The sequence below is a fragment of the Gossypium hirsutum genome, chromosome D05 (assembly GCF_007990345.1).
Source record: "Gossypium hirsutum isolate 1008001.06 chromosome D05, Gossypium_hirsutum_v2.1, whole genome shotgun sequence".
Lineage (NCBI taxonomy): Eukaryota > Viridiplantae > Streptophyta > Magnoliopsida > Malvales > Malvaceae > Gossypium > Gossypium hirsutum.
Window position 1 is genome coordinate 11852499 of NC_053441.1, and position 24721 is coordinate 11877219.

The 24721-nt window shown below is 33.4% G+C and overlaps 4 protein-coding genes across 8 annotated transcripts; 2 read left to right on the forward strand and 2 right to left on the reverse strand.

Moving 5' to 3' along the window:
* Positions 1-2216: 2216 nt before the first annotated feature.
* Positions 2217-10930, forward strand: LOC107906099 (beta-galactosidase 17). Its single transcript, XM_016832960.2, has 19 exons — positions 2217-2636; positions 2987-3091; positions 3318-3513; positions 3938-4026; positions 4220-4300; positions 5021-5115; positions 6009-6079; positions 6515-6605; positions 7094-7211; positions 7293-7388; positions 7467-7515; positions 8332-8519; positions 8626-8697; positions 8872-9021; positions 9366-9416; positions 9813-9978; positions 10156-10298; positions 10366-10431; positions 10525-10930. The coding sequence occupies exons 1-19, from the start codon at positions 2412-2414 to the stop codon at positions 10687-10689; spliced, it is 2217 nt and encodes a 738-aa protein (XP_016688449.2). The 5' UTR covers positions 2217-2411; the 3' UTR covers positions 10690-10930.
* Positions 10846-12613, reverse strand: LOC107906104 (uncharacterized). Of its 5 annotated transcripts, none has more exons than XM_041093755.1 (3): positions 12495-12613; positions 11381-11816; positions 10846-11282 (listed from the first exon to the last, which is right to left on the reverse strand). In XM_041093755.1, exons 2-3 carry the CDS (start codon positions 11443-11445, stop codon positions 11069-11071), a joined length of 279 nt encoding a protein of 92 aa, XP_040949689.1. In that variant the 5' UTR covers positions 11446-11816; positions 12495-12613; the 3' UTR covers positions 10846-11068. The 5 variants fall into 5 exon arrangements, with proteins under 5 accessions (XP_040949689.1, XP_040949692.1, XP_040949690.1 ...); XM_041093758.1 differs by having other exon boundaries at positions 11705-11816; positions 12495-12610; XM_041093756.1 differs by having other exon boundaries at positions 11381-11518; positions 12495-12563.
* A 70-nt stretch (positions 12614-12683) lies between these two features.
* LOC107906103 (mediator of RNA polymerase II transcription subunit 9) lies at positions 12684-15282 on the forward strand. The gene is made up of 6 exons (XM_016832963.2): positions 12684-13019; positions 13125-13187; positions 13286-13366; positions 13685-13743; positions 13829-13911; positions 15003-15282. The coding sequence occupies exons 1-5, from the start codon at positions 12756-12758 to the stop codon at positions 13884-13886; spliced, it is 525 nt and encodes a 174-aa protein (XP_016688452.1). The 5' UTR covers positions 12684-12755; the 3' UTR covers positions 13887-13911; positions 15003-15282.
* A 541-nt stretch (positions 15283-15823) lies between these two features.
* Positions 15824-21130, reverse strand: LOC107906100 (chaperonin CPN60-like 2, mitochondrial). The gene is made up of 18 exons (XM_016832961.2): positions 20939-21130; positions 20811-20832; positions 20370-20501; positions 20126-20285; positions 19447-19622; positions 19264-19359; positions 19044-19148; positions 18575-18661; positions 18399-18488; positions 18199-18279; positions 18060-18128; positions 17915-17992; positions 17132-17227; positions 16947-17046; positions 16766-16869; positions 16574-16679; positions 16255-16333; positions 15824-16175 (listed from the first exon to the last, which is right to left on the reverse strand). The coding sequence occupies exons 1-18, from the start codon at positions 20974-20976 to the stop codon at positions 16076-16078; spliced, it is 1719 nt and encodes a 572-aa protein (XP_016688450.1). The 5' UTR covers positions 20977-21130; the 3' UTR covers positions 15824-16075.
* Between the last annotated feature and the right edge of the window lie 3591 nt (positions 21131-24721).

Sequence of the window (24721 nt, forward strand, 5' to 3'; positions counted from 1 at the left end):
GCCCTCTACATGGGCTTCTGCCTGCTTGTACATGTGTCTTTTATATAGTTATTATATTACCTGTTGTTCTTTAAATGATAGGTTTGATGAGTCATGGTAATTCTTAGACACGTATTTTCAATGACTATGGATAATCATATCTACGCATAAATCAACTTAAATAAATTACAATGAAATCAAACAATACTCACATGATAAAAAGAGTGGTGAAGTAGGTGAGCATAACAATACATATATAATATATTTACTGAAAATGATCAATGAAATTGTAATTATTGCATTTAACGTAGCTTAGCAAAATAAAGTGCAGTTAATATAATATTATTACTATGAATAATGTAAAAGTATCCAAGGACATTGGTTAATAATTTTTTTTTTAAATATCACCTCGATTAGATGGTGGTTACCATTATACATGTTAGATATGCATAGCAGAAAAGATGGTAATTATCAAAGCTGTGATTGTGTAGGTAGAAAAAAACCAATGATTGGGGGGGCTTTGTGTGTTGTTGTAGAGTATATTCATGGCGTGGGCATTGAAGCATATGATGAGAGGTAAAAGCACCAACTTAACTCGTCATTGTAAAAATGCTCCCTAGTTAATTAATTATTATGAATCACATGCCTTTTATCATTGACTTGCCTTCCATCCCCACCATTTTCATTTCTTCGTCATTCCTCGCTTTTTCTTTTTTCTCTGCCATCTACGCCTTGGATTTTTACAGCCTTTCATGGTTTTGATCTCTATGTTGATTTCCCCTTTTTACTTTTTCACTGATAAATATTAAAGACTTCAAAATTTAGATACGACGAAAAAATTAATTTTTATAAATTGTGAAATAGATATAAAAAAAATGTTTTAATTATACCAAAAATAAAAAGAGAATTTCTCCTTCCCAAAGGCAAATTTTTTACATCACATCCGCGCATTACTCGCATATATAATTATATACAAAATGGGATATAATTATGTAACTTTAAAATATTAAATTCATTATAAAACATAAATCTAAAATTTCAAAGAGTATAAGATGAAACAAATATGAAAGCTTCATTGGCCGCATCGTGAAAATAAAAAACATGGTAGAGTTGATTTCAGTTTAACTATATGCCATCAAGAAGAAAAGGTTAGATGTTTATTTATAACTCATTTTTTTTATGTATACCTTAAAGGATACGTGTTATCCTGTTTTGTAGTGCTAACAAATTTCATTGAGAGGGATAATTTCATGTCTATGTATATAATTCAAAATCCATGAAACCATTTTATTTTAAGTTTAACAACTCAAATGGTTAAATTGTTATATTAGTCCTTCCAAAAAAATTATAATTTAATTCAAGGTTTTTTATATAAAATTTATGCTTTTGATCCTTCAAAAAAATTTATTTTTATTTCCTCTCTTAACACAAAATTCTTTGTGAAAGAATAATTTTGTAAAGTAAATCATGTAGGAGGATTTTCTCTTATGTGCTTGCTAAAGAAAAACTACAAAAATAGGATATGGTATTAAAACCAGGCTTGAAAGCCAAGTCCAGATCCAAGAGCTCAATTTCATATATAAGGCCCAATGTTTTACTACTCACTTCTTTCCCCTTTAGTTTAACTGGAACCTCCAACAACATTCAACGGCAACGCTAATCCTCGCGCAGCATCACGTAGCCAAACTATCAGCCCGGAAAAGAGTGTACTTTCGGACCTCCGGTCCTATTGCCTCCAACTTCTAAGAAAAACATGGATCCCATATTGAATAAATAAAATTCTTGCTCTATTTATTTTACTATTAATTATAAAAAATTTAAACCAGATTTAAAATTTTAGAGTTTAAAGTTTAAGATTTTATTTGAATTTAATAATTAATTTTTTTTAAAATTTGACTGCAATGTTTAGTTTGATATTTGTGTGTTTTCAATTTATTATTTGAATTTTTTTGTCGTAATTAATTATTTGAATTTGATTTAAAAAATTATTTTGATAGAATTTAATATATTAATCTGATGATTAAGATATTCTGTGACTTAATAGGGGCATAATTAAGACTTTACCCTAGTTTTGTAATTCATTCAAAATTTTTTTTTTTGATAAGCCAGTATTTTTTCATCGAAATACTTGGAATTTTTTTACTACATTGCATGTGCTAAATACTAATTTAATCATTTTGGCTGACGTACTTTTTGAGTAGTTTAAAAATAAATAGATAAGGCAAATGTAGCAAATAAGAAATTCTGAAAACCGTTAGGTGAGCCGGTTCTTTTCCTTCATTCCGAACTCAACACGACAACCCATTTTGGAGCATTACATTTGATTTTATTTAATTTTATTAAGAAAATATTACAGTCAAATGAATGATTTCACTAACCCGAAGAACAATACTTTGGAAGCAAGCGACACTATAGCTGAAATGGCAAAGTAAATGAATCGAAGTAAAAGCCTAGCTGCGACCTCCAAATCAATTACAGCAATGGCGAGGAAGCGAAGCAGCAAAACTATGTTGATCTTCTTCCTTTTGCTTTCCCTTTTAGCTTTCCTTTCTTTCCTTCCCGTCTTCGCTTCTCTCCCTTCTCTTCCCTCTTACTCTCACTCTCACGATCTTCACTTTCATCTTCCTCGTCATCAGCGTCTGCATCGCCGCCAAAAGGTAAAGTATCTTCTGACAACAAATGCTTTAGCTATACTTCAAAGTAGCTTTCAAATTTATATTTATTTTTTTATATGTGTGCTCCTTTTCTGTTTCGAATTGAAGGGAATTAGATGTATAAATAGTTGAGTTCTGTTGCCTTTCCAAAGGAAGAATTAATGATGATATGAAGTTATGAAATTTTAGTTACTGACGTTGTTGTTTATTTATTTTCTTAATCATGAGAACAATATGAAAATTAAGGAAGCAAAAAATTTAAAATTTTCATGGTAGCTGTTTTTTTTTTTCTTCTTATTTGGATTTAAATGTTGAATGATATTCTTTTTTTTTTGTGTTTGATCGCAAGTCAGATTGGTGTTAGAAAATTTGAAATTGCGGAGGATAAGTTTTGGAAAGATGGGAAGCCTTTTCAGATAATTGGTGGTGACTTGCACTATTTCCGGGTTCTTCCTGAGGTATTTATTCTTTCTGTTAGCAGTTAGCACTTAGCATCTTCCAGAACTATTCGTTCTTGCTATTGTTATTTTAACGGGATAAGCGGAATTGAGAAGATTGTGGAAAGGTTCTTAAGGTTTTCAGCATTAAGAGGGTATAAAAAAAATAGTAAGTTCTGATATTGTTAGAAGTGGGGAGTTGGTTGTTCCTTTTATCCATAACTATCCTACTATCTTATGGATGCAGTACTGGGAAGATAGGCTTTTGAGGGCAAAAGCATTGGGGTTGAATACCATCCAAACATATATTCCTTGGAATTTGCATGAACCAGAGGCTGGCAAACTTGTTTTTGAAGGCATTGCAGATTTGGTATCATTTCTCAAACTTTGCCAGAAACTAGGTCTCCTTGTTATGCTTCGAGCTGGGCCTTATATTTGTGCAGGTTCGCCTTTCTGTCATGTGTGTATAATTTTTAGTCATGTACTTTATAGGTTACAAATGGGTCCAGACTATTTCCTAGTAGGTTGCTTCTTATATTCCTAGAAATGAGGGATTGATGTGCTCTCAAAGTTTTAATCTTATAACAATAAGCATTTGTTTTCTTGTATTCTTATCTGAGACAGTTTCCCTCTTGTTGCATGTGTTACTAAAGGGGCATAAGAAAGAGAGGGGGAGGGGGGGCGGGGGGGAGAAGAAGATTGTACATTGTGCTTAATGCTTACTAACATAATTGTTGGATCTTGGACTGTATCTCATCGCATATATTCTTGTGACAATAGATGTCTTAGTTGTTCTTGTGGCAATGAATAGATAACTCAGGGTTGATAGTGACATGATTTCCTTTTTTGGACATATGTCTCTTGCAGAGTGGGATCTTGGAGGTTTCCCAGCTTGGTTACTTTCCATACATCCAGATGTCAGATTAAGGTCATCAGATCCTGCCTACCTTCAAAAGGTATGATCTCATATAGTCCTTACTTTTAAGTATATAAGATGGGTGTTGGACGGAATGTTCTAGTTTTCACGCTTGGCACAAATTCTATGTTGGAGTTGTATTGTATAGTTTCTGTTTGCTTAACATGTTCTTGGTTGATGCACTAATTGGCATTTTGTATTTGCTGGATTATGTTTTGAATATGATATTACAGGTTGAAGGATGGTGGGGAGTCGTTCTTCCAAAAGTAGCTCCTCTTCTTTATGGCAATGGAGGCCCTATCATAATGGTTCAGGTACGGGCATGGAATATTTTTATTAGCTGCTAGGGTTCCTTTGATAAAATTAATGTGCCACTTGGTTTTATCTCCTAGGATTTTATGCAATGATAGGAAAGATGTGCCTATTTATCAAAACAAATTTCTCCATCTGATAATTGTTCCAGCTGCTTCATGTTGCTGAATTTAACTGTCTAGAGTTAAGGCCAATTGGGTGGTTGATGTGATTTCAAAGTTTACCAACTATGGCACTTGTGGAGAAGAGCCTCTTTTGATGAAAAAAGAAAAACCTGAGATAACTAGGAACACTGAAGATGCTAGAATAAAATATAGAAGAAGAGACAAAAGACTAGCCAATATTTAACTACATTTTATTTGAAGGTTTTTTTTTTCCTTTTTGGCTAAGAGTGAAAAATAATTAAACAAAGAAATCAATGAGCCTGGTACGAGTCTAGATAGCTAACTCAGGGTTATGAGCCCTCCTGTTATGTGAGTTTGTAGCTCACCATTTGAAAGATTATATCGTGTGCCTGAAAAAATTGCTTTTTTCACATGTTTCTTGGCCTTCAATTCTTTATATGACACAGGGAAAAAGAAAGCGATATTCTCTTTAAATACATATTTCATTCCTTCCAATAAAATATGTTTATTTATACTGTTGAATGTCATTTTCTGAAAGTTTCAACATTTTATGCTAGTAATCTTCAACTATAATGTGATTTTATACTTTGGTTTCAGATTGAAAATGAATTTGGGTCATATGGAAATGATAAAGCTTATCTTAGTCACTTGGTGAAGTTAGCTAGAGGGCATCTTGGAGAAGACATTATTTTGTAAGAGGATATTTTCCTTAATTCCCTTTTATTGGTTACACCCTAGATAATCTTCAGTTTATAATGTAAAATCTAATTCTTCAGGAAATATTCAAACCTCCTTGAGTTGATTTTAGTTGAGAAAACATGAACTTCTATCAAGTTGTACTGCATTTCTAAGATTTTGCCCAATGGAAGCCAAATAAATCAGGTGTATAGGTAGGAAAACTAAAATTTACTGCAAATACAATCTTACAATAAGGCCAACTGAATGTGCAGAAGAACATACCAATTTGCTCATATTTACCATGCATTCCAAATTGCTGATTGGGCTATACAGCCTATACTGGTATCTTTTACTGAAGTATGTTATTGAACATATAATCATTGAAGGTTGAAGTAATAGCTTCTGAAATTTAGGTAAGAAATTTTTTGGTTTTATAGTTGGTACCATGTTTTTTACATTGTGAACATTCATTTTTTTTGACACTGCTATGTAACCACGTTGACATTATATACTGTTAATGGAGCTTGTCAAACCATTCTGATTTAAAATGTTTGTCATCTATAGTACCAAGGACTTGAAAGACAGATCTGCATTGGACTTTGATACTGTTCCTCTTGGAATTCTCTTTGAACTCTCTCTGAGAGCTGATAACTATATTAAAAGAATGTTTATTGCGTACTAGATGTAAAAGGACTCAACTTGAGCCTGCATATATATTGACCGATTCTGTTTCTATGCATAGAGCATGGTAGTAAGAGTTTATATCCTCCCTTCAATTTTACTTCTTGAAATTATTAAGAATTAGTAAGTATTGAAGCGACATGCTTTGATCAAATGACTTAAAGTACAGTATTGTATTCTTATTTGATTATCTTTTACTTATTTGGATGAGTTATGATGGTTTCAGGTACACTACTGATGGAGGCTCTCGAGAAACTCTTGAAAAAGGGACCATTCAGGGAGATGGTGTCTTTGCAGGTACTGCTCAAGATCAACATGTCCTTATTTGATAAGTTAGGAAAATAACAGATCATCTCATGACATTAGAAACACATAATAATCTTCCTATTCATCAACGCTTTCTGGGTAAGTTATCAGCCATTGGTAATATTAATTCCACCCCCCTCCCCCCAACAAAGAAAATAAAACTATTGTTTTATTTCCTCGTATTCATCTATGCTTTTGTATAGTGTATCACCAACAATTTTATCTGCTTTTATGCTCGAACTTTCCTAGAAGATGAATTCAATTGACCATTAAATTTGATGGTAGATTTCTGAGTTTAGGTGCTGTACTGAGGCCAGAGGACTGCATACTTTAAATGGAGCTTTTCATTGAAATAAAGATAGACATACATGTATATGCAGGCACACAGAATTTCCTAAGTTAATAGTAATCGTTTCTGATTTGTAGCTGTTGACTTCACTACTGGTGATAACCCTTGGCCCATATTCAAGTTACAAAAGCAGTTCAATTCCCCTGGGAAATCACCACCGCTTTCTTCGTGAGTGTATTTTTATAATTGAGCTTTGAGAATTATCTTTATGATTAAAAAAGTACGAAAGATGAATTTATTTTTCATCATATAACTAAATTCATTTATGCGAATTATAGTTGGACCATAAATAATTTTTTAACAATTATTAAGTACCATAAATGATTTTGTTATAATGTAAAAAATAATACTATAAGCAACTACGAAAACTTTAGTACAATTAATAAAATATGATTTCTTCTAACCATTAATTCACGATCCAATTGTTGGATTTTAAAACTTGAAGACTTCAACCTTAAATGACCAGAATCAAATGACATGAATCGAAATAACTTGAGTGTCATGCCCCAAATGACCTAAATTTGGAATGATCTTAAACCCAGATGACTTGAATCCATGATGATCCAAATTTCTTTTGACCTCTAATGCCATGATCCAAAGACAAATTGACTTATCCATTTGACACCTCTATGATCATAATAGTGCTTTTGTTTCAGGGAATTTTACACAGGTTGGCTTACACACTGGAGTGAGAAGATGGCAAGGACAGATGCAGATTTTACTGCGGCTGCCTTGGAAAAAATTATGTTACAAAATGGTTCTGTTGTGCTTTATGTATGTTTTTCAATCCTACTTCTGTTGCTGTCTAGTTATGATCTGCATGGTCATGCTATAATTTAGGCCTTTGAGTTCCAGATGGCACATGGTGGAACGAACTTTGGATTTTATAATGGAGCAAATACTGGTGCGGATGAGTCAGATTACAAGCCTGATCTAACATCCTATGATTACGTGAGGAGGATTTTTCCTTGTAGTTAGTTTTTTTAATTTATATTATTCAAGCTTCAAATTGGTTCTGCTTTACCCCAGGACGCACCAATTACAGAGTCTGGTGATATAGACAATGCAAAATTCAAAGGTATAATCCTACTTTGGCTGGCTGAATATACCTGGATTAGAAGGATAGTATGTTGAAATTTTGCATAGTTTGAAGAACTTACAGACAACTTTGCTTACCAAGAATAATACATATTGTCTTAAATGAATAAGTGGATGCATTTATCCAAAAATAGACATTAGTTACAGTGATATGGTAGATAGGTAGATAGGAGATAGAAGGATTTAAGTTGATGGATTTGACCAATGGCTGAAGCTGATTACCTGTTTGACTTCAATTTACTGAGATGGGCATGGTCCTTCACTTGGTGTTAAAAAGGAAACAGCTTTCTCTATAGCTGCTGCTTATATTCATGGGAATTCTACCTCTGTATATGAATATTGTGGCTTGCGATATAATTACAGTTTTAAGTAATCCATACTTTCTGCATGTTGATGGACATTATAACCTGATTGCTACAACCTTTGGAAATTGGAAAAAGACGGGAACAGTATCATTTGAATGGCTACTGTTTATCGCAGAGAATATGAGTAAATTTGCACCGAGGAGAATGCTTCAGTGTATTTCATCTCTCAATTTATTGAAAAGGCATGCTACAAGCCTTGTCATCACTTTATTTTATTTATTTATTTTGTGATAAGCTGTTTATTTATTGCTTTTTGTGAACTTTGAAGTCGGCAATCTTATTGTGACACTGATTTGGTCTTTTGCATGGTGATAATTTTACCGAAGATACTAGTGTACAAATTAATAGTTGGGATAAACAGCATCAAACTATATTCTCTTGTAAATGGTGTCTATATGCATACTCCATTCACTAATCTGTTCCAATTTCAGCCATTAGGAGAGTGGTGGGGAAATTTAGTTCAGTATCTCTACCTTCACTTCCTCCCAATAATAAAAAGACTGGATATGGATCCATCCAGTTAAAAAGAACAGCATTTTTATTTGATTTACTTGATGAGATTGATCCTCTTCACATTGTTGAGGCTGAGTCTCCAACTGCAATGGAGTATTTAAACCAGGTGTGCAAAATTTAGAGGCTTTGCTGCTCATTAGCTTCTATGTTTAGCAATTTAAAAAATCTAAGATTGCTGAATATTTTCTCTTGTTGTCTTTCCTATCATGCAGATGTTTGGATTTGTATTATATGTATCTGAATATGCAGCCAAAACTGGTGGAAGTAAGCTAGTTATACCAAAGGTATGCCGTCTTCCTCATTTTGTAGTTAAGATAACTAATTTATATTTCCCTCATACTTCATTATTGACAATTAATTCAAAGAATTTTGATCTCTGTTGAAAAATAATTCATTTGATATCTGTTGACAAATAATTCTTAAAAATTTAAATCTTCTCTAAAATATGATGTTTGCAGGTGCATGACAGAGCTCAAGTGTTCATATCGTGCTCTCCTGAAGTTAATGGTGGGCAAGTATCATATGTTGGTACAATTGAAAGATGGTCAAATCAAGCAATTAACCTTCCTAATGTTAAATGTGTTTCTAGCACCAGCTTATTTATTTTGGTAACCGACTGCCCTCATGCTTTCAGCATATCACCCTTAAAGTTTTATGCAATTTGCCAATTAGTTATTTGTGACTGTTAAATGATAGCTTAGTGAAAGTATTCTGGCTTGCGGTATCGTTAAGCTTGCTAGTACTGTAGTTTATCAAGTTACACACTTAACAAATGCGCCCTATGAACTAAGCTTCTCTAAGGCCGAGCAGCAATGCCTTCTCAGTTTCATGCTTTACTTTTTGTTTCACCTTTTGTTTTTATTCAGAAATAAAAATTATATGATTAATCTTTAAGTTGAAACTAGATATCATTCATCTATTTCACATCTTTGTTTCTACGACACATTTGCAGGTTGAAAACATGGGTCGTGTAAATTATGGGCCATACATCTTTGATAGGAAGGTAAACTGCCTGTAAAGCTGAAAATTGTTCTTTTATTTCTGAAATGATGCAAGGCCAATGGTCATATTTTATTTTTATTGGCATCACTCAAATCCTAAACCATTCCCTTTCATTAAAATTGTGCAATTGTGCTAGTAAATTTGAAAGGTATATTGATCTAATTGCCATTTTTGGTGATATCATCAATCCATTGCTTATTAGCACGGAGAAATATTTAAAATGGTTATCTGGTTCCTTAATGCTCCTTAGTCAGAGAAACTACATTTCAATAAGCTTGTTCATCAATGAAAACTGTTCTATAACCACCACTTTACCATGCAACATCAGTACCTATAGTCTGCTGTCGAGTTTTTCTAGTCTAACAGATAATCATCCTTCTTGACTCCAATTTTGTAGGGTATTTTGTCTTCTGTTTATGTGGACGGGAGTGTACTGAAAAGATGGAAAATGATCTCAATTCCTTTTCATAACCTGAATGAGGTGCCAAAATTTAATCCCGTCATTCAGGTTACATCCAAATTCCATAAAGTATCAGCCGGCAAAAAACTAGAACACAAGTCAGGTATGTCTCAAGAACACAAGAAGCATGCTGTATCAAATGGTCGTACACTACTTCCTACTGTGCAGTTTTTCGTTCATCTTACACTTCTTTTATATACCTCACTACCAAGTAAATCCAATGGACATAAACTATGATGCGATATAATTATCTTTTAAGAACTTGCTTTGCCTCACGCAGTTGGTGTTGAAGGACCATCATTCTACACTGGCCATTTCTCTATTGATACGAAGAATGAAGTTACTGATACATACATTTCACTTAGAGGCTGGGGAAAAGGAATTGCTTTTGTTAATGAATTCAACATTGGAAGATATTGGCCGGTAAGTGCCTTCTCTCTGTGAATAAATCATACACCTCTGAAAATAAATTAACTGATTTTCTTTGCAGACTTCAGGACCTCAATGCAACCTTTATATCCCTGCTCCAATCCTTCGGCAGGGGGAAAATGTTTTGGTATGAAATGCCTGTGCAATCTATTAAATGATTGTATTTATCCCATCTCAATGAAAATTTCTTCCTTGACCGGTTTGGTTCGTCACTTTGTAGGTGATATTCGAGTTAGAATCATCGAACCCTGAGCTCATGGTAGATTCGGTTGATCAGCCAGATTTCACTTGTGGTCCAGGACAAGCAAGTGTGCATCAAAATGAAGATGGCAAAGCTAGTGCGTCACTGTTAACATCCAATCCACTAGGGCTGCGTACTTTTTGAGAGTGTTCCCAATTTCCACAGAGAAATGTGCCTTTGAGTGTATGCAGATGAGCCAAAAAGAAGTGTGTAGAAGAAAATAACATTACTATCACTTGAAACAAAAGCTGTATTTTATGCCATTGGATCTAATATTGTATAACAAAAGACATTCACATCTGAATTTGAATGGCAATATACCATCTTCTTTAAGTTTAATTCAAATCAAAAGTGTAGGTTTTTCTTATTTCAAGTCATTTAAAAATAAAAACTCCGTGATGACCAAAATAGAATTCCAAACATAGTCATCTTCTCTAGACAAGCTCCCATGAGCAACTGACTACTTCACCTACATTACAAATGCCTACAAGGTGCTGAAAGAAAGAATGAAAGAAAAGGAAGATCATTTTGGAGGTTGCTTAGACCCATCTTTTTGCTCCTGTTTTGATCCTGTCATTGCAGCAGAAGCCGCTACAGTCATAGCAGCCGCGGCTGCACCCAGTTTAGCACCACCAGCAGCCTTCATTGCACCTGCTACTTTTGCAAAAACAGCTACCCCTCCTACAAGAAAAGCCCTCAAAGCTACTGTTGGTTTCACGGCCATTTTGTTTAAGTATCTGCAATCCAATATCACAAAAATTCAGATCTGTATTCTCATTCAAAGAACTATATAAGAACCATGTTCCTTAAACTGCAATACAACTGTAGCTCATACCCATCAAAGAAATTTTGGTTCAGTTGCCTGAATTCAGAACAGAGTTGAATCACAGTGATTGTCATTTATTTATTCTTTCACTCTTTTCTTAACCAGTAAACTTCAACCACAGATTCAAATTCCCTCTCCAAACATCAACTGAAGCTAAAATTCAACATGTGTTAAAAATCCATGGACTGGTACATGGGACTACAGATTTTAAACTTGAATAGCAAGTCTTATTGAGACCAAATACCCATAAGACTGAAACATTCGACTAGATTGTTGAGCTGAACAATTTATAGATACTGGCATTCATTTTAGTACAACTCGAGCTTGACTCACATCTAAAGCACCCTTGACTCTGGATGATCTCAATCATGTCATCTTCGTTGAAAGATTGAACTCAAGAAGACCTTTGTGACTATATTTACCGATTCGTAACATTGGGAAGCCCCTGTCTCTTATACCATGAGAGACCAAACATGTTATTCTTGTTGTTAAGTGTTGGAAACACTAGTATTTTGTTGAGTATAAAACACAGAAACCCTATTTATCTACGGATAACCTTAAAAAATAAATAAGAGCCTCTTCAGCATACAAGCATACAGAATATTGAACAATCATCCATCCCCATAACTGAAGCACACATTTCACAATGCTAAATTGCCTCATAAAACAATATCTAAGATACGGTTCAAAACAATCCGACAAAAGAAGCAAATAAATGAAAAACACAAAAGCTAAATCTTGTCCTTTTAAGCAGTGTAAGATCAATTCTACGATCTCAGCTTCATTTTCAGATACGTAAAATCCATCTTCCTTTTCCTTGGAAAATTTCTAAAACAACTAAAAGCTGTTACTTCTATCTTTGACCAACAATCCTGAAAAATAATTTAAAATTTAATCCCAAAAAGCAGTTCTGATGTAGAACCCATTTTTTTTCAAAATCAAATCAATTGTAATGCCTTCCCTATCCCAACCCAGCTAAAAAAAGTTTACCTTTTTTCCCTTTCTGTTTCCTCTTCATTAGCAAACTTCAGGTTAAACAGCAATAGAAATAATAATTAAAAAAGAAAAGAGAAACAACCCCAGATCATATAACAGGCAATACAAGAGATAGGAGAAACCGAACCTCGAAGAGAAAATCTTATCGATTGAGTCCTTTTGCCAATAGTTGAGAGAGAGTGTAAAATACTAACGAGGTCTGTTCTTACTTTTTTTTTTCTTTTTTAAGTTTCATGTTTTGGACACGTTTCCCATTTTTCCTACCACACGTGGCAAAAATTTATTGGAAAACATTTTAAAAGGCGTAGGATAGCAACGACCCTCATCTTCACTGTCTAACTGTGCGCCGCTGGAAAGGAGAAGAAGTGAGAGAGAGAGAAAGAAGACGATGGATCCGTACTTAGGAGGAAGCTGGACTATGATCCCCAGCATCCCAACCCAGAGCAACGTATCTACACCCACCAATCAAGACCATCTATACCTTTCCCCTCCTCCACCCTCACAACAACAACAGTTTCATCCACAACAATTCCAACAACAACAGCAGCAGCGTCTGTTACAGCAGCAGCAACAACAACAACAACAGCAGCAGCAGCAAGTGCAGCAGAATCAGCAACAACAGTCACTAGCTTCTCACTTCCATCTCTTACATGTAATCCTTTAAACCACAATCTTAACAAAGTTTGTCTTACACTATAAAAAAATTGATGTTTTGCCTTCTTCTTTTTTTTATGTGTTTGTTTGTGTGGGGTTACAGTTGGTGGAGAATTTGGCTGATGCTATTGATAATGGAAGTCGGGATCAACATTCTGATGCTTTGGTTTGTTGTGTTTTCTTTTTCTTTTTTCAATTTTAAGATTGGATTTAGGGTTCCTTTTGAAGATTATTGAACTTTTATTTTGCTGGGTTTTTGGTAAGGTTAATGAACTGAACAATCACTTTGAGAAGTGCCAGCAGCTTTTGAACTCGATTGCTGCATCAATTAATTCTAAATCCATGGTAAATTATCTACTCTTCTTGCTTTGGTTATTTTAAGTTGTAATTTCCCGTTTATGTGTTATGAGATGTTGATAAAGTTGCATTCCTGTGGTTCATGAATTTTAACAAACATGAAAGTACTAAAAAAAAAAAAGATGCAAGCTTCTGCAAAATAAATATGAAATTTTAATATTTTTCCATCATTTTTGGAAGATGTATATACATATTCAATGATGATAAATTCTAAAAATGTGCTGACATATTAGTATCAGTGTTTCTTTTTTCTGTTTTATTGGAAGTTGTTTGTATAACTTGCAAATTTTTCAATGCCGGATGTAGACTGTTGAAGGTCAAAAGAAAAAGCTGGAGGAAAGTGAACAATTGCTAAACCAAAGGAGGTAAATTGTCGGTCATAACTTGTGTTTTCTACAGTTTAAGTTTTCTACTTATTGAATATCTGCATTTGATATTCTTCAATTCTAGGGATCTGATAGCCAAGTATAGAAGCTCTGTGGAAGACCTTTTGAAGACCGAGCCATAGTCGTTTCTCATGCTACTAAGCACAGGTAAAAAATGCATACAGAAGAATATGAGTGACAAATATTGTCGATAAATAGTTGCAGTTTGCTGTTGTTTACTTTAACATGTCAGTTTAATGTCCAATTTTATGATACTTGTTCATAGAGAATCTTGTTTCAAAGAAGGAATTTTGCGTTGCGTTTTTGTACTTTGTGTCAAATAAGTAAAAAAGTGTATAGATTGGGAGACTAGTATGGTTTTATGAAACCATGTGTATATGGCCCGAATTTGTAGTCAATCCTATTTCCTATAGGAGAAGTTGAAATTGAATCCAACTTGTTTCATTGGTTTTGTATCTGTAATAGTGCAGAAAGCTTAGCTTCATGTTGTTCAAGAATAGTAGTGTGGACTAGTTAGTAATATTTCTTGATGGGGACACAGGGAAGGGATATAATTCAATGGTAGAATGCCACCTTGTCATAGAGTTTCAGTAAGGGCATATCGAGATTATGCAAGGGAACAACTATGTAAATGATAGTATTTATCTTGCATGAGAATAAGAAAAGCAAAACGAATTGAATGTCTGTCAAGTTTTTGGGCAGCAAACAGCAAAACTGTACTTTGGTGAGCAGTATTTTTCTGAGAGAGCCTACCTATTAGATAACTTTGCTACTTGGACTGAATCTGTTCTTTTGGAGGTTTACGTTGCATTGATGAAACTTACTTTGCCTCTAGGAAAATCTATTTGTGGTGGTTCCACCTGTTATGGTTCAAACTTTGTGATGTTATCATATTATTCATCTGCAGAACATGTCAAGTTTGGTACGAATCAAAAAGACAGGACTTCAAATTCTTGTACTATTGTCATTGGAGAACTCTTTAGTTTCCCAGAAAATTGTTCACTGCTATTCTAGAGCCATTGAATTAGATTTGTATGTTTTTGCACTTAATGTATGATAGAATTGCTTTTTTCTGCTGTTTTTATATCTAGTTGATACCAGTTTCAAAGTGCATATTTGTTCCCATGAAACCATTAATATTTTGTTTTGCTCTTTGATTATGTAAGATTGATGATTTTTTTTCTTCAGCAAATTTGAACTGCAGCTTCTGACTATCTTTTTGGCTTTGTTGTATTCAGGTCAAGAGCTCCCATGTTTAACTCTGAGAGATGGGAAGGAAACCCTGAGAACTTGTAATCATAGAATGAAGTAAAACAGTTTCATCTTGTTCAGCAAGTAGAAAGTTGTTTCTTTTCCTAGCTTTTTCTTATATCAAACTTTAGTTTATATTCAAATGCAATCTTGGGTTTCATAATTGTTTAGTGCCATCTAATATCATGGAGCTTTGAGTTTTATTATTGCTGGGCCCTGGGGGCTGCATGTTTCTAAGGTCTATAGTTAAAAGAAAAAGATTGATAATCCTTGTCTACTCATTTAACTTCCTTTACTGGATTATTTACTAGATCATGTGTGCGTAATTTATGACAATTGTTGAATATGCTATGGGTTCACCTTTTGATTCACAAATATCCTTGATGAAATGCAATACTCCCTAGCCCATCGCTGTTTGTCTTTCCAGCTTCAAAGGATGCCATAGTTAAAACAAAGACTCATTTTTGCAGGGGACCTGACCTGTCCCGTAAGATTTTGTTCTCTAACCTTGAAATTACCAAACCAAGTTTTCAGAGTTCAATTTTCATCTGCAGCTCCAGGACTGCCTTCTGAAAAACTACATTTCTTTTCTTTGTTAATTAGCTTAAAAAGAATAAGGTGGTCGTTCAAAACTCCCTGTAAACATTCACTCCGAGTAACAAGGGAAAGAAAGCAATACCGATGACCTTGCATTCCAGGGGGAAATTTCCTGGAAAGCTAATAATAAACCCGCATAATTTTGAGGATGGCCAGACCAATTAATGGAATGAAATTTTATATAGTAATATACTATAGATACGATTCCAAAGAAAAAAAATTAACAGTTGCACTAAACGAGTCAACTAATTTTCTTTGTACTACAAAAATCCCAGATCACTGATTTTGCAATGACATCAATACGCATGATCCTATTTATCTTTTCTTTTATAATTGGTTACCATCATCAAGTATTCCTCTTAAAAGAGTTCATCAGGGTTGAACCTCAGCTCTCAATTTAAGTTCTCTGCTATTTTAAGCAGGATGACAAAAAGTGTTAAGTACTCCAACTGGTATAGTCCACCTAGTAGTCGTTATCAATGTCTGGCATACGACTTGGTGGTTTCTTCTCATCTGGATTTTCGAGGACAGATGCCTCGGTTGTCGTTAATAGCAATGAGACACTGCAATAGGAAAAGCATATTTATTCAGTTAAACTCGTAAAACAACCACGTATTACATGCTTATGACTAGATTCTTCACCTGGCGGCATCGACTAAGGCTGTTCTAATGACTTTGAGAGGGTCTATGATTCCAGCTTTCACCATATCAATATATGCACCTGTTTTTGCACATCAAACGAGAATGATCAGGGCAGAGGGTATGCAGACTGACTCTCCTTGTAAAAGCAAAGAACTGTGGCAGGGCATTTTGAGAAAAACAATGACGGCACAAGTGTGTGTCCGTGACAGATAGAGAGAATGCATGCAGCATAACTTGGTGAATTCAAGAGAGATCGTTTTTAAAGGAGTGAAATATATGGCTTGAAATGAGCATTTTCATAAGATTGAAAGGAACAAACCTTTTGAAGCATCAAAACCCAAATTATCATCATCTTGTTCCAGTAGTTTCCCAAGAACCAGAGAGCCATCATAACCAGCATTAGAAGCTATAGTTAAAGTAGGTGCCTAAAATAGAGTCACATATTACTGTGAGGTACTATAGGTTATAATGAGATCAAAAGAGGTGTGCTGAGAGTTGCCACAAACAAAACCTTAAGAGCATCCTGAATTATCTGAACGCCTCTTTTTTGATCTTCATTTTCGGTTTGAAGGTTCTGCAAAGCCTTCGTACTATATAAGAGAGCAACACCACCGCCTGACCCAAAAAAATCCATTATATTATGACCTAAATAAACATTGACATTTGAAACCAAAAAAGGGGAAATTATTTACCTGGCAAAATACCCTCTTCCACAGCTGCTCTTGTGGCATTCAAAGCATCTGTGACCCTATCTTTCCTTTCTCCAACTTCTGCCTCACTAGCTCCACCAACCTGAGAGAAAAACACCAATAAGTACTCACCTTATGCAGCATAAGATGCACATTGCATTTGGAACTTAGATAAAGGGATCATAAACCTTGAAAACAGCCACACCCCCAGATAGTTTTGATAATCTTTCTTGTGCTTTCTCCCTGTCAAACATGGCACTGCTCTTATCCATAGCTGTCCTCAGCTGCAGAAGTTTTCAAGAATCGTGAGGAAAAAGAAATCAGAATAGCCTTTATTACAAAGTTAACAACATTAAGGCGTTGCTTGGTAGGGTGGAAAGAAAATTGGAAAAATGGAAATTTAAAGTGGTAGAAAATTAAAAGATAGAAAATATAATTTTTCTTTCCATAGGTGTGCTTGGTAGGAATGATGAAAAATTTAAAGAAAAAGTAATTTTCTGTCCATCCATTGTTTGGTAGAGTTGAAAAAGAATTAAAGAAAAGAATATGAAACTTTTGAAAAATGCATAATTTTGAACTAACACACATCCCTCTCTCATTTTCTATCCCCTTATCATTCCAACTTGGAAGTATTGGTTTTTCTGCATGGGAATGGAAAATGATCATCTCTCCTATTTTCTTTCCTCTCACTTTTCTTCCCTATCGAGCACACTTAAAATCTAGTTTCTTTCCACTTTTCCACTCCCTCCTCTTATCCTTCTCATTTTCCACTCAACCAAGCACACCCTAAAAGTAGATAACAGGAGAACAAATGGATAACAAAAAAATTCATCCATTTGTATCAACCCCTCCCCCCCAAATCCCAAAAATTAATCTATAAAGGGCAACGAGGACATGTATATGGCATTTAAAATGGGTCGAGGTTATTAGAGAAAAATATCAAGAAACAACCAAATAGGGGATCAAAACACCTGCTCACATCTTTCTTCGATCAGCTTCTTATCCCCTCCCCCATGTAGAATTATTGTGTCATCAAGTGAGACAGTGACCTGTCATAAATCAAGTCACTTACACAATAAAGAAGAAATTCAAGCATGTGCACAGTTTCATGCGTACCCTTTTTGCAGTACCAAGCATTTCAACTTTGACTTTGTCAAGAGTTAAGCCACGTTCTTCACTGATAACCTGTAGTTTTGACGATTAATAATGATTCCATTTATAAAGAATGAAATCTGAGCAACAAGAATATTATTACCTCTCCGCCGGTAAGAATGGCAAGGTCATCTAAATTTGCCCGTCTATTATCCCCAAAACCAGGAGCTTTGATGGCACAAACCTAAGTACATAAGATTCCACTATTAGAAAGGTTCCAGAGGTGTCATCTACACTAAGAGCATCTCGTACTCTTTGATGCATGCAAAAGTAAATTTAAAGCAAAGCCAGATAGCTAATCACCTTCAAACCAGCATGATGCTTGTTGAGAATAAGTAACTGAAGCGCATCACTCTCCAAATCCTCAGCCACAAGAAGAAGTGGTCTGTTTTTCTGTTCAAATTGAAGAAGAGAATGAGCAAGCTCACAACATGCTTCACTTACAATCATAAATGTAAAAGAGTCCTCAGATGAATTACATTTATAGCCAACTCCAATATCCTCACAAGTGAGTTAATATCTGAAATTTTCTTGTCATGAATGAGAATCAAGGGATTCTCAAGTTCCTGCCAACATAAAATTGAACCTTCTTTACATCAAAAGCCATCCAACATCCTTATGAAATTATTACATTCAATAGAAACAGGAAAAGAAAACTGAAAAAACTAAGGACATAAGGCAGGTCAAATTATTGTGTACGCAAAGCCATGAACTGTACACTAAAACTTTGAGATGGAACTAATATGATCTTCAAATTACATTAAGGAAAAATAAGAGAATGACAAGATTTCACTGTGAGCCCCCTCCAAATTCAAAACATTTAAATAAGAGAAGAAAATTGAATTTTGTGCATAGGATTTACATTGGAAACCCCATTTTTGCTCAACGAACAAGTACCCTACCATATTGAGTAAAAATTATTGTAAAAAGATGCAAATCTGAGCTTACACATTTCTGGGTCTTTTGATCGGTAACAAAATAGGGAGAGATATAACCTCTGCCTAGCTTCATTCCTTCCACCACTTCTAACTCATTGTCTAAAGTATTCCCATCCTAAAATTTGAGGTAAAAATAAGATACACCAAATTACATATGGTTTAAGAAATAATCATTATTACTCAAAATCTAACAATAATTAAAAATGTACAAAAATCAAATTTGGGCTTACAGTGACAGTAATGACCCCTTCCTTCCCAACTTTCTCCATTGCTCTTGCTATCAATTCTCCAATTTCACGTTCTCCGTTTGCTGAAATAGTGGCAACCTATTCAAAACATACCAAAAACAAGTTAACACGAGGTAAATTAAGGAGAATTAGAGGTAAAGAGCCGGAGAGCCCACATCAATAAACCTGTGTAATTTCTTCTGGTGTGCTTATCATTACTGCCCTGCTTTTCAAGTCAGATATGACAGTATCAACTGCCATATTAATTCCTTTTCTCAAGTCCATCACATTTACGCCAGCAGCCAATGACTTGCAGCCTTCCAAAAGAATTGCCTGAGTTAGGACAGTTGCGCAAGTTGTACCTGTGAAGAGATGCATAATAGTTAATAGGTCTTCAGCATTAAGACTATCAAATATGATGGGAGAAATTATTTTAAAAATGCCATATCTGTAATCAAGAACTAAAGCTTTCTTCATGTATCATGCAACAAATACAACTGAACTGATCCATGCTTTGAACCTGAGGGCTATAGAAAATACTCGCTTATTGCATACAGATATGCACTGCATATCTAGGACTCTGAATTCTAAATGAAGTCAAAGACCAAAAAACAACAATTTCCAAGAACCCAAAGCACTTATGCCACACTTTCCAGGAAGGTTTTCTAACAGCAAGTTCTTATCCAAAGGCTCACCCATCCGGATTAGCTTGGAATGAAGGCTTGGTTGAGCTTTCTTAAGATTTTTGTTATTCTTTTTTACTTTCTAACCAGAATGCCTTGACCATAAATCATTGGTATACTGATTAATCAATGTTCAGTTACAACGCCTAAATAAAATAAGGTTGAAAATAATAAGAAATTACCATCTCCAGCAACTTTATTGGTGGCATTTGCAACCTGCTTTACAAGATCAGCACCAACATTTTTAGCCTTATCCTTGAATTTAATGCTCTTGGCAACAGTAACACCATCCTTCGTGACTTTAGGATAGCCCCGACTACTCTCAATAATTACATTGCGACCCTAAATCAATAGATCAGAATGAATACTGTGACAAAGCATAATAGCATGCATAAATCTGAGCTCTTAGTCCTTTATATATGTTACCTTTGGTCCCATTGTGACTTTCACGGCATCTGCAACTTCAGACACACCCAACATCATAGCCGCCCGTGCCCCAACCCCGAAACTGATATCCTTCGCTACATAATTCCTATTGCAAATTATCCTACTACAAACCTGTCAAATTCAAATAATTAACCAACCAAAGAAAATAAAGTTTAAGATTCATTCATATTCATCAAAACCAATCCTAACGAACATATAATTTTACCATAGAAAACCTTTCCAACTATTTCGTGATCCACCTCGAAATTTTCATTGTTGCAAAAGAATATAAAAGCATTATTTACATAAACCTAATGCAGCTGTTGGTTCCTAGAAATTTTTGGACTTTTTCATTTCATTTCTTCTATTTCCCACATCCCTCACCGTACAAACAGAAATCAAAATGAAAGAGAAATCAAGTAATACATTATGATTTCTTACCAATTTTCTCGAAGTCAAGGAACTGTAAAACAAAATAACGACAATTTATATCAGATATAAACCAAAAAAAAAGTTAACTGGCAGGAATTGACATGAAGGAAGCAAATGTGATCTATTAGAAGCATTACCTAATAGATGAAGCTAATTTTGAAGCTATTCGATACATGAGTGAGACGGGTTTTACTTTACACAGCGAGCAATCGAAAAGAAGGATCAAAAGAGAGACTTAAAAGAGAGCTTCCAATGGAGTTCTTAAGGCTTCCAATTTCAGGTTTAAAAAAGAGTAGGGTTTTAGCTCCGGGGTTTTACAGTGGAGGGCTTTCCCGTCACTCTATCTGAAAGATAAGAAAAGGTTAAAATCTGCTTTTAAGTCCCTATAGTTTTTGCATATTTAGAACTTAGTTTTTTACTTTTATTTCAATAAATTTAATCCTTTAATTTTTCAATGTAAAAATGCAAATTCAATTATTGATATAGTTAAATTTTAAAATAGGATTTTAACAGTATTAAAAATTGAACTTAAATTATGAAATCTGAAAAAGTAAGACTAAATTCTTAGAAATAAAAATAAAAGATTATTTTTTCCAAAAAGTAAAGAAGATTAAATTACAAATATAAAAAATAAATGGACTTAGAACATATTTAACCCAAAAATGGAATGAGAAGATTGAATCTGGATTGTTCCAGATTTTGAGTGTCCAATGCACTGAACTGATTAAATGGACAATCTCTAACCCAAATTTTGGGTTTGTTTGGTCTTGGGCCTGTTGCAAAAAATAATAATAATATTTTTTGTTTTTATTTTAAAATATTATAATTAACAACTAAAAAAAAAAGGTAATTACCTTATTCACGGGTGGTGGAGTAAAAAAACTCCACAATCTGGTTTAGAAAAATATTAAATGCCCTTTTTAATTATTTTATCATTATTTTAGGGGTTAATATTTAACATAAGCAGTTTACTTTTTTATTTAACAAGTAGTTTTAAAAACTTGTCATTTTTTTTTCTAAATATTCTTTTTTAATATTTTATTATATCACTATATAGACTTATCAATTTTCTGACTTTATTTATAAAATTTAAAAATGCTACAGTATACTAAATATTTTCTCTTATTTTATTATGGTAGCATCATTTAAACCTACTTATAGAATTTTTTTACTGTAGATAAATAATGCAAAAAGTAAACTCACTTTATTTTTACATAATATTTTTTTGGAAAACAAAATTTTCCTTCGTTCATGGTTGTCCAGTTTACTATTTAAATTTTAAAGTATTATGAATTGTTGGTTTGTGTCAACTTTCTCAAATAAAAACGTATGAATATAAAATTATAATTTATAATTGTTTAAGTTCATCTACAATATCAATTTAGAGAAAATATTCAGTACACTATTAATTAAATTTTTAGACTTTATCAGTAGGGTTATAGAGTTGACAAGTGTTTTATAGAGATATAATAAAATATCAAAAATAAATATTTTTAAAACAGAAATATATTACATTTTTTTAAATTACTTGTGAAATAAAAAAGATATCAAATATTTACTCATAAATTAATCTAAAAATGCTTTGAATTCATTCTATATTAATTAAAAGTTTTTTTTTAATAACTCAGTTGAAGACTTTTCCCTCAACCTTAATGTTTAATTTTTGTGAAATTGATAAATTAATCATGGAATACAGGCCAAATATGGTGAAGCTAGATTGTAAAATTTTCAATGAACAGAGCCCCTCCCTTTGATATTTTTTTTCATTTATAAATTATTTTATATATTTGTTAGTATTATACTTGATTCTGTCTTAAAATTATAATTGAGCGTAATTTATATTAAAACCACTAAAATATATACTCCAATTGTTTCGTGTGATCCACATGCTGTAGTACATATATATTTGGGGGGGTGTTTTTCCAAGAAATGGTAGTGAAGCTTTGAGAATTGAGACCATACTTTAAAATACCCACCGACACTCATATTTTGCGAATTACAAGCAAGCACTTAATCATTTCTTATTTCTCAATAAAAGCATTTATTTAAAGGGGTAGATCAAGAAAAATTAATATTCCGCAACCACTAAATACTATATTTAATATGTGAAAATTTATCTCATTTATAGCTTCAGTTTCACACAAGGATTGAAAGTGACATTTGTCTTAAGAGTATGGTAAAAGATATAAATAAGATTTTTGTCACATTTTTAATAAGAACTCCACAATTTTTACATCAAATAGTTGCTCTTTAATATATATAGAAATCATATTATTTATTGTACATGTAAATCTTAAATTTTATAAACAGCTATTCTTTTTCTATTTTTACTTAGGACGATAAAATTTTAATATATATCGAAAAATCATGTAAATCTTAAATTTTATAAGAGGTATTTTAGGAAGATTCTTTTATGGAAGAGTATTAAATTTATTACTATTTAATTGATCAGAGTTCTTTTCTTTTTTACATGATATGATTGATCTTGGATTTAAAGCATGGATGAAGTCAGAAAATTTTTGAGGGGGGTTGAAATTAAATTGTATAATTTTATGATAGTAAAAATGTAATTTTTTTCATTTTAATAGTCTAGATCTTTATCATTTTTAAAGAACTAAATCAAAATTTTATTATTTTTTGGGAGATAAAATGTAATTTTACCATTATAATTTTAAAATTTTAAAGAGCCTAAATAGAATTTTTCCATTTTAGGGAGGGTGGGCCCCTGCCAGCCCCCTTGAATTTCACCACTAATTTAAATGTCCGAGGCTTGCTTGGACAAATCTCACGAATGTCTCGAAATTTATTCAAGAGGGAATTCGTTATGTGTTTGCAAATCCTAGCGAGAAACTTTTGTACCTTAATGCTTTGATTACACATCTCCCTCAGATCCTATCATATCATTGCTCTTTACTAAGTTGTCTTTATAATCATGGCTAGCAAAAACGAAATAGTTCATTTCATTTCCAATCAATGTGACTTGAACACCTAGACTTTAAACATATTTTGAACAATTTCTAGACTTATTTGAGTCTCTTTTTACTAGACACCATAACACCTTTTACGAGCCTCTTATCTTAATGAAATAAATTCACCTTTGGCAATATTTTTAAGAAAAAGAGTCGACTTATGGTGCATAGGGACTTTGAAAGCCCTAGTTAAAACCCCTTATTTGTTCCTCATCAACCTGCGTAAAGTCACCCTCACAAACTTAAATGTTGTGACTAGGGAAAAAGAATTAATTGCACCCCGGCGTGTGTGCATTGGGCTGATAATCAACATTAAAACAATTAATAATAAGGTAGTATATTGCAAGTGTGACAGGTCGAGTTGCAATATTTTTAGTGTTACAATGGAACACTCAAGTATTCCAAGGATCGAACCTAATAAAGTTCGAGTACAAAGTGATTCCTAAAAAGTCTAGCTAACTACTCATTAAGTTTCATATTACGACAATTTATTAACAAGGATTAATTACACTAATTAGCTACCTAACACTACGGAAAACCAAATTGTAAAACAAGGAAAATTACCCAATTAACAATTCAAGAAAAATAAATGGTTGGTTGATTTCCAGGTTGTTGATTAGTCTTTGGATTAGGGATCTAAAAGGCTTCTACTTTTAATTGGCTCAATTTTTACCTCTCGGACACCAATTTATTAAATTAGATGATTTAGTCCAGTTTATCTCTCAACCTCGTCGAACTAACTCAGGCTAAATGAATTAGGATCTCCTCTTGGTCTCACCTATTTATATGGTCTCTTTAATACATCACCAAACAACATTTTCATCAACCAACCACCATAAATTTAACTACTGATCATCATTCCAATATAAACAACAACCCAAAAAAAATTCAAAGCATGCTTTAAATTAAGAAGAAAAGTAGGGTTTAACAAAGCTTAGTGACTTCTTAATG

What these genes read in the sequence shown, in the direction of transcription:
- LOC107906104 (XM_041093755.1), bottom strand. Translation starts at nt 11,445, where the DNA reads ATGACAATCACTGTGATTCAACTCTGTTCTGAATTCAGGCAACTGAAC. An exon ending in AACCAAAATTTCTTTGATGG is followed by an intron (nt 11,283 to 11,380) that starts GTATGAGCTACA and finishes ATTGGATTGCAG; the next exon opens with ATACTTAAACAAAATGGCCG.
- LOC107906100 (XM_016832961.2), bottom strand. Translation starts at nt 20,976, where the DNA reads ATGTATCGAATAGCTTCAAAATTAGCTTCATCTATTAG. An exon ending in AAGGGGTCATTACTGTCACT is followed by an intron (nt 19,149 to 19,263) that starts GTAAGCCCAAAT and finishes CTCAAATTTTAG; the next exon opens with GATGGGAATACTTTAGACAA. An exon ending in AGCATCATGCTGGTTTGAAG is followed by an intron (nt 18,280 to 18,398) that starts GTGATTAGCTAT and finishes TTATGTACTTAG; the next exon opens with GTTTGTGCCATCAAAGCTCC.
- LOC107906103 (XM_016832963.2), top strand. Translation starts at nt 12,756, where the DNA reads ATGGATCCGTACTTAGGAGGAAGCTGGACTATGATCCCCAGCATCCCA. An exon ending in CTCACTTCCATCTCTTACAT is followed by an intron (nt 13,020 to 13,124) that starts GTAATCCTTTAA and finishes GTGGGGTTACAG; the next exon opens with TTGGTGGAGAATTTGGCTGA. An exon ending in CAATTAATTCTAAATCCATG is followed by an intron (nt 13,367 to 13,684) that starts GTAAATTATCTA and finishes TGCCGGATGTAG; the next exon opens with ACTGTTGAAGGTCAAAAGAA.
- LOC107906099 (XM_016832960.2), top strand. Translation starts at nt 2,412, where the DNA reads ATGAATCGAAGTAAAAGCCTAGCTGCGACCTCCAAATCAATTACAGCA. An exon ending in GCCCTATCATAATGGTTCAG is followed by an intron (nt 4,301 to 5,020) that starts GTACGGGCATGG and finishes CTTTGGTTTCAG; the next exon opens with ATTGAAAATGAATTTGGGTC. An exon ending in GCACCAGCTTATTTATTTTG is followed by an intron (nt 9,022 to 9,365) that starts GTAACCGACTGC and finishes ACACATTTGCAG; the next exon opens with GTTGAAAACATGGGTCGTGT.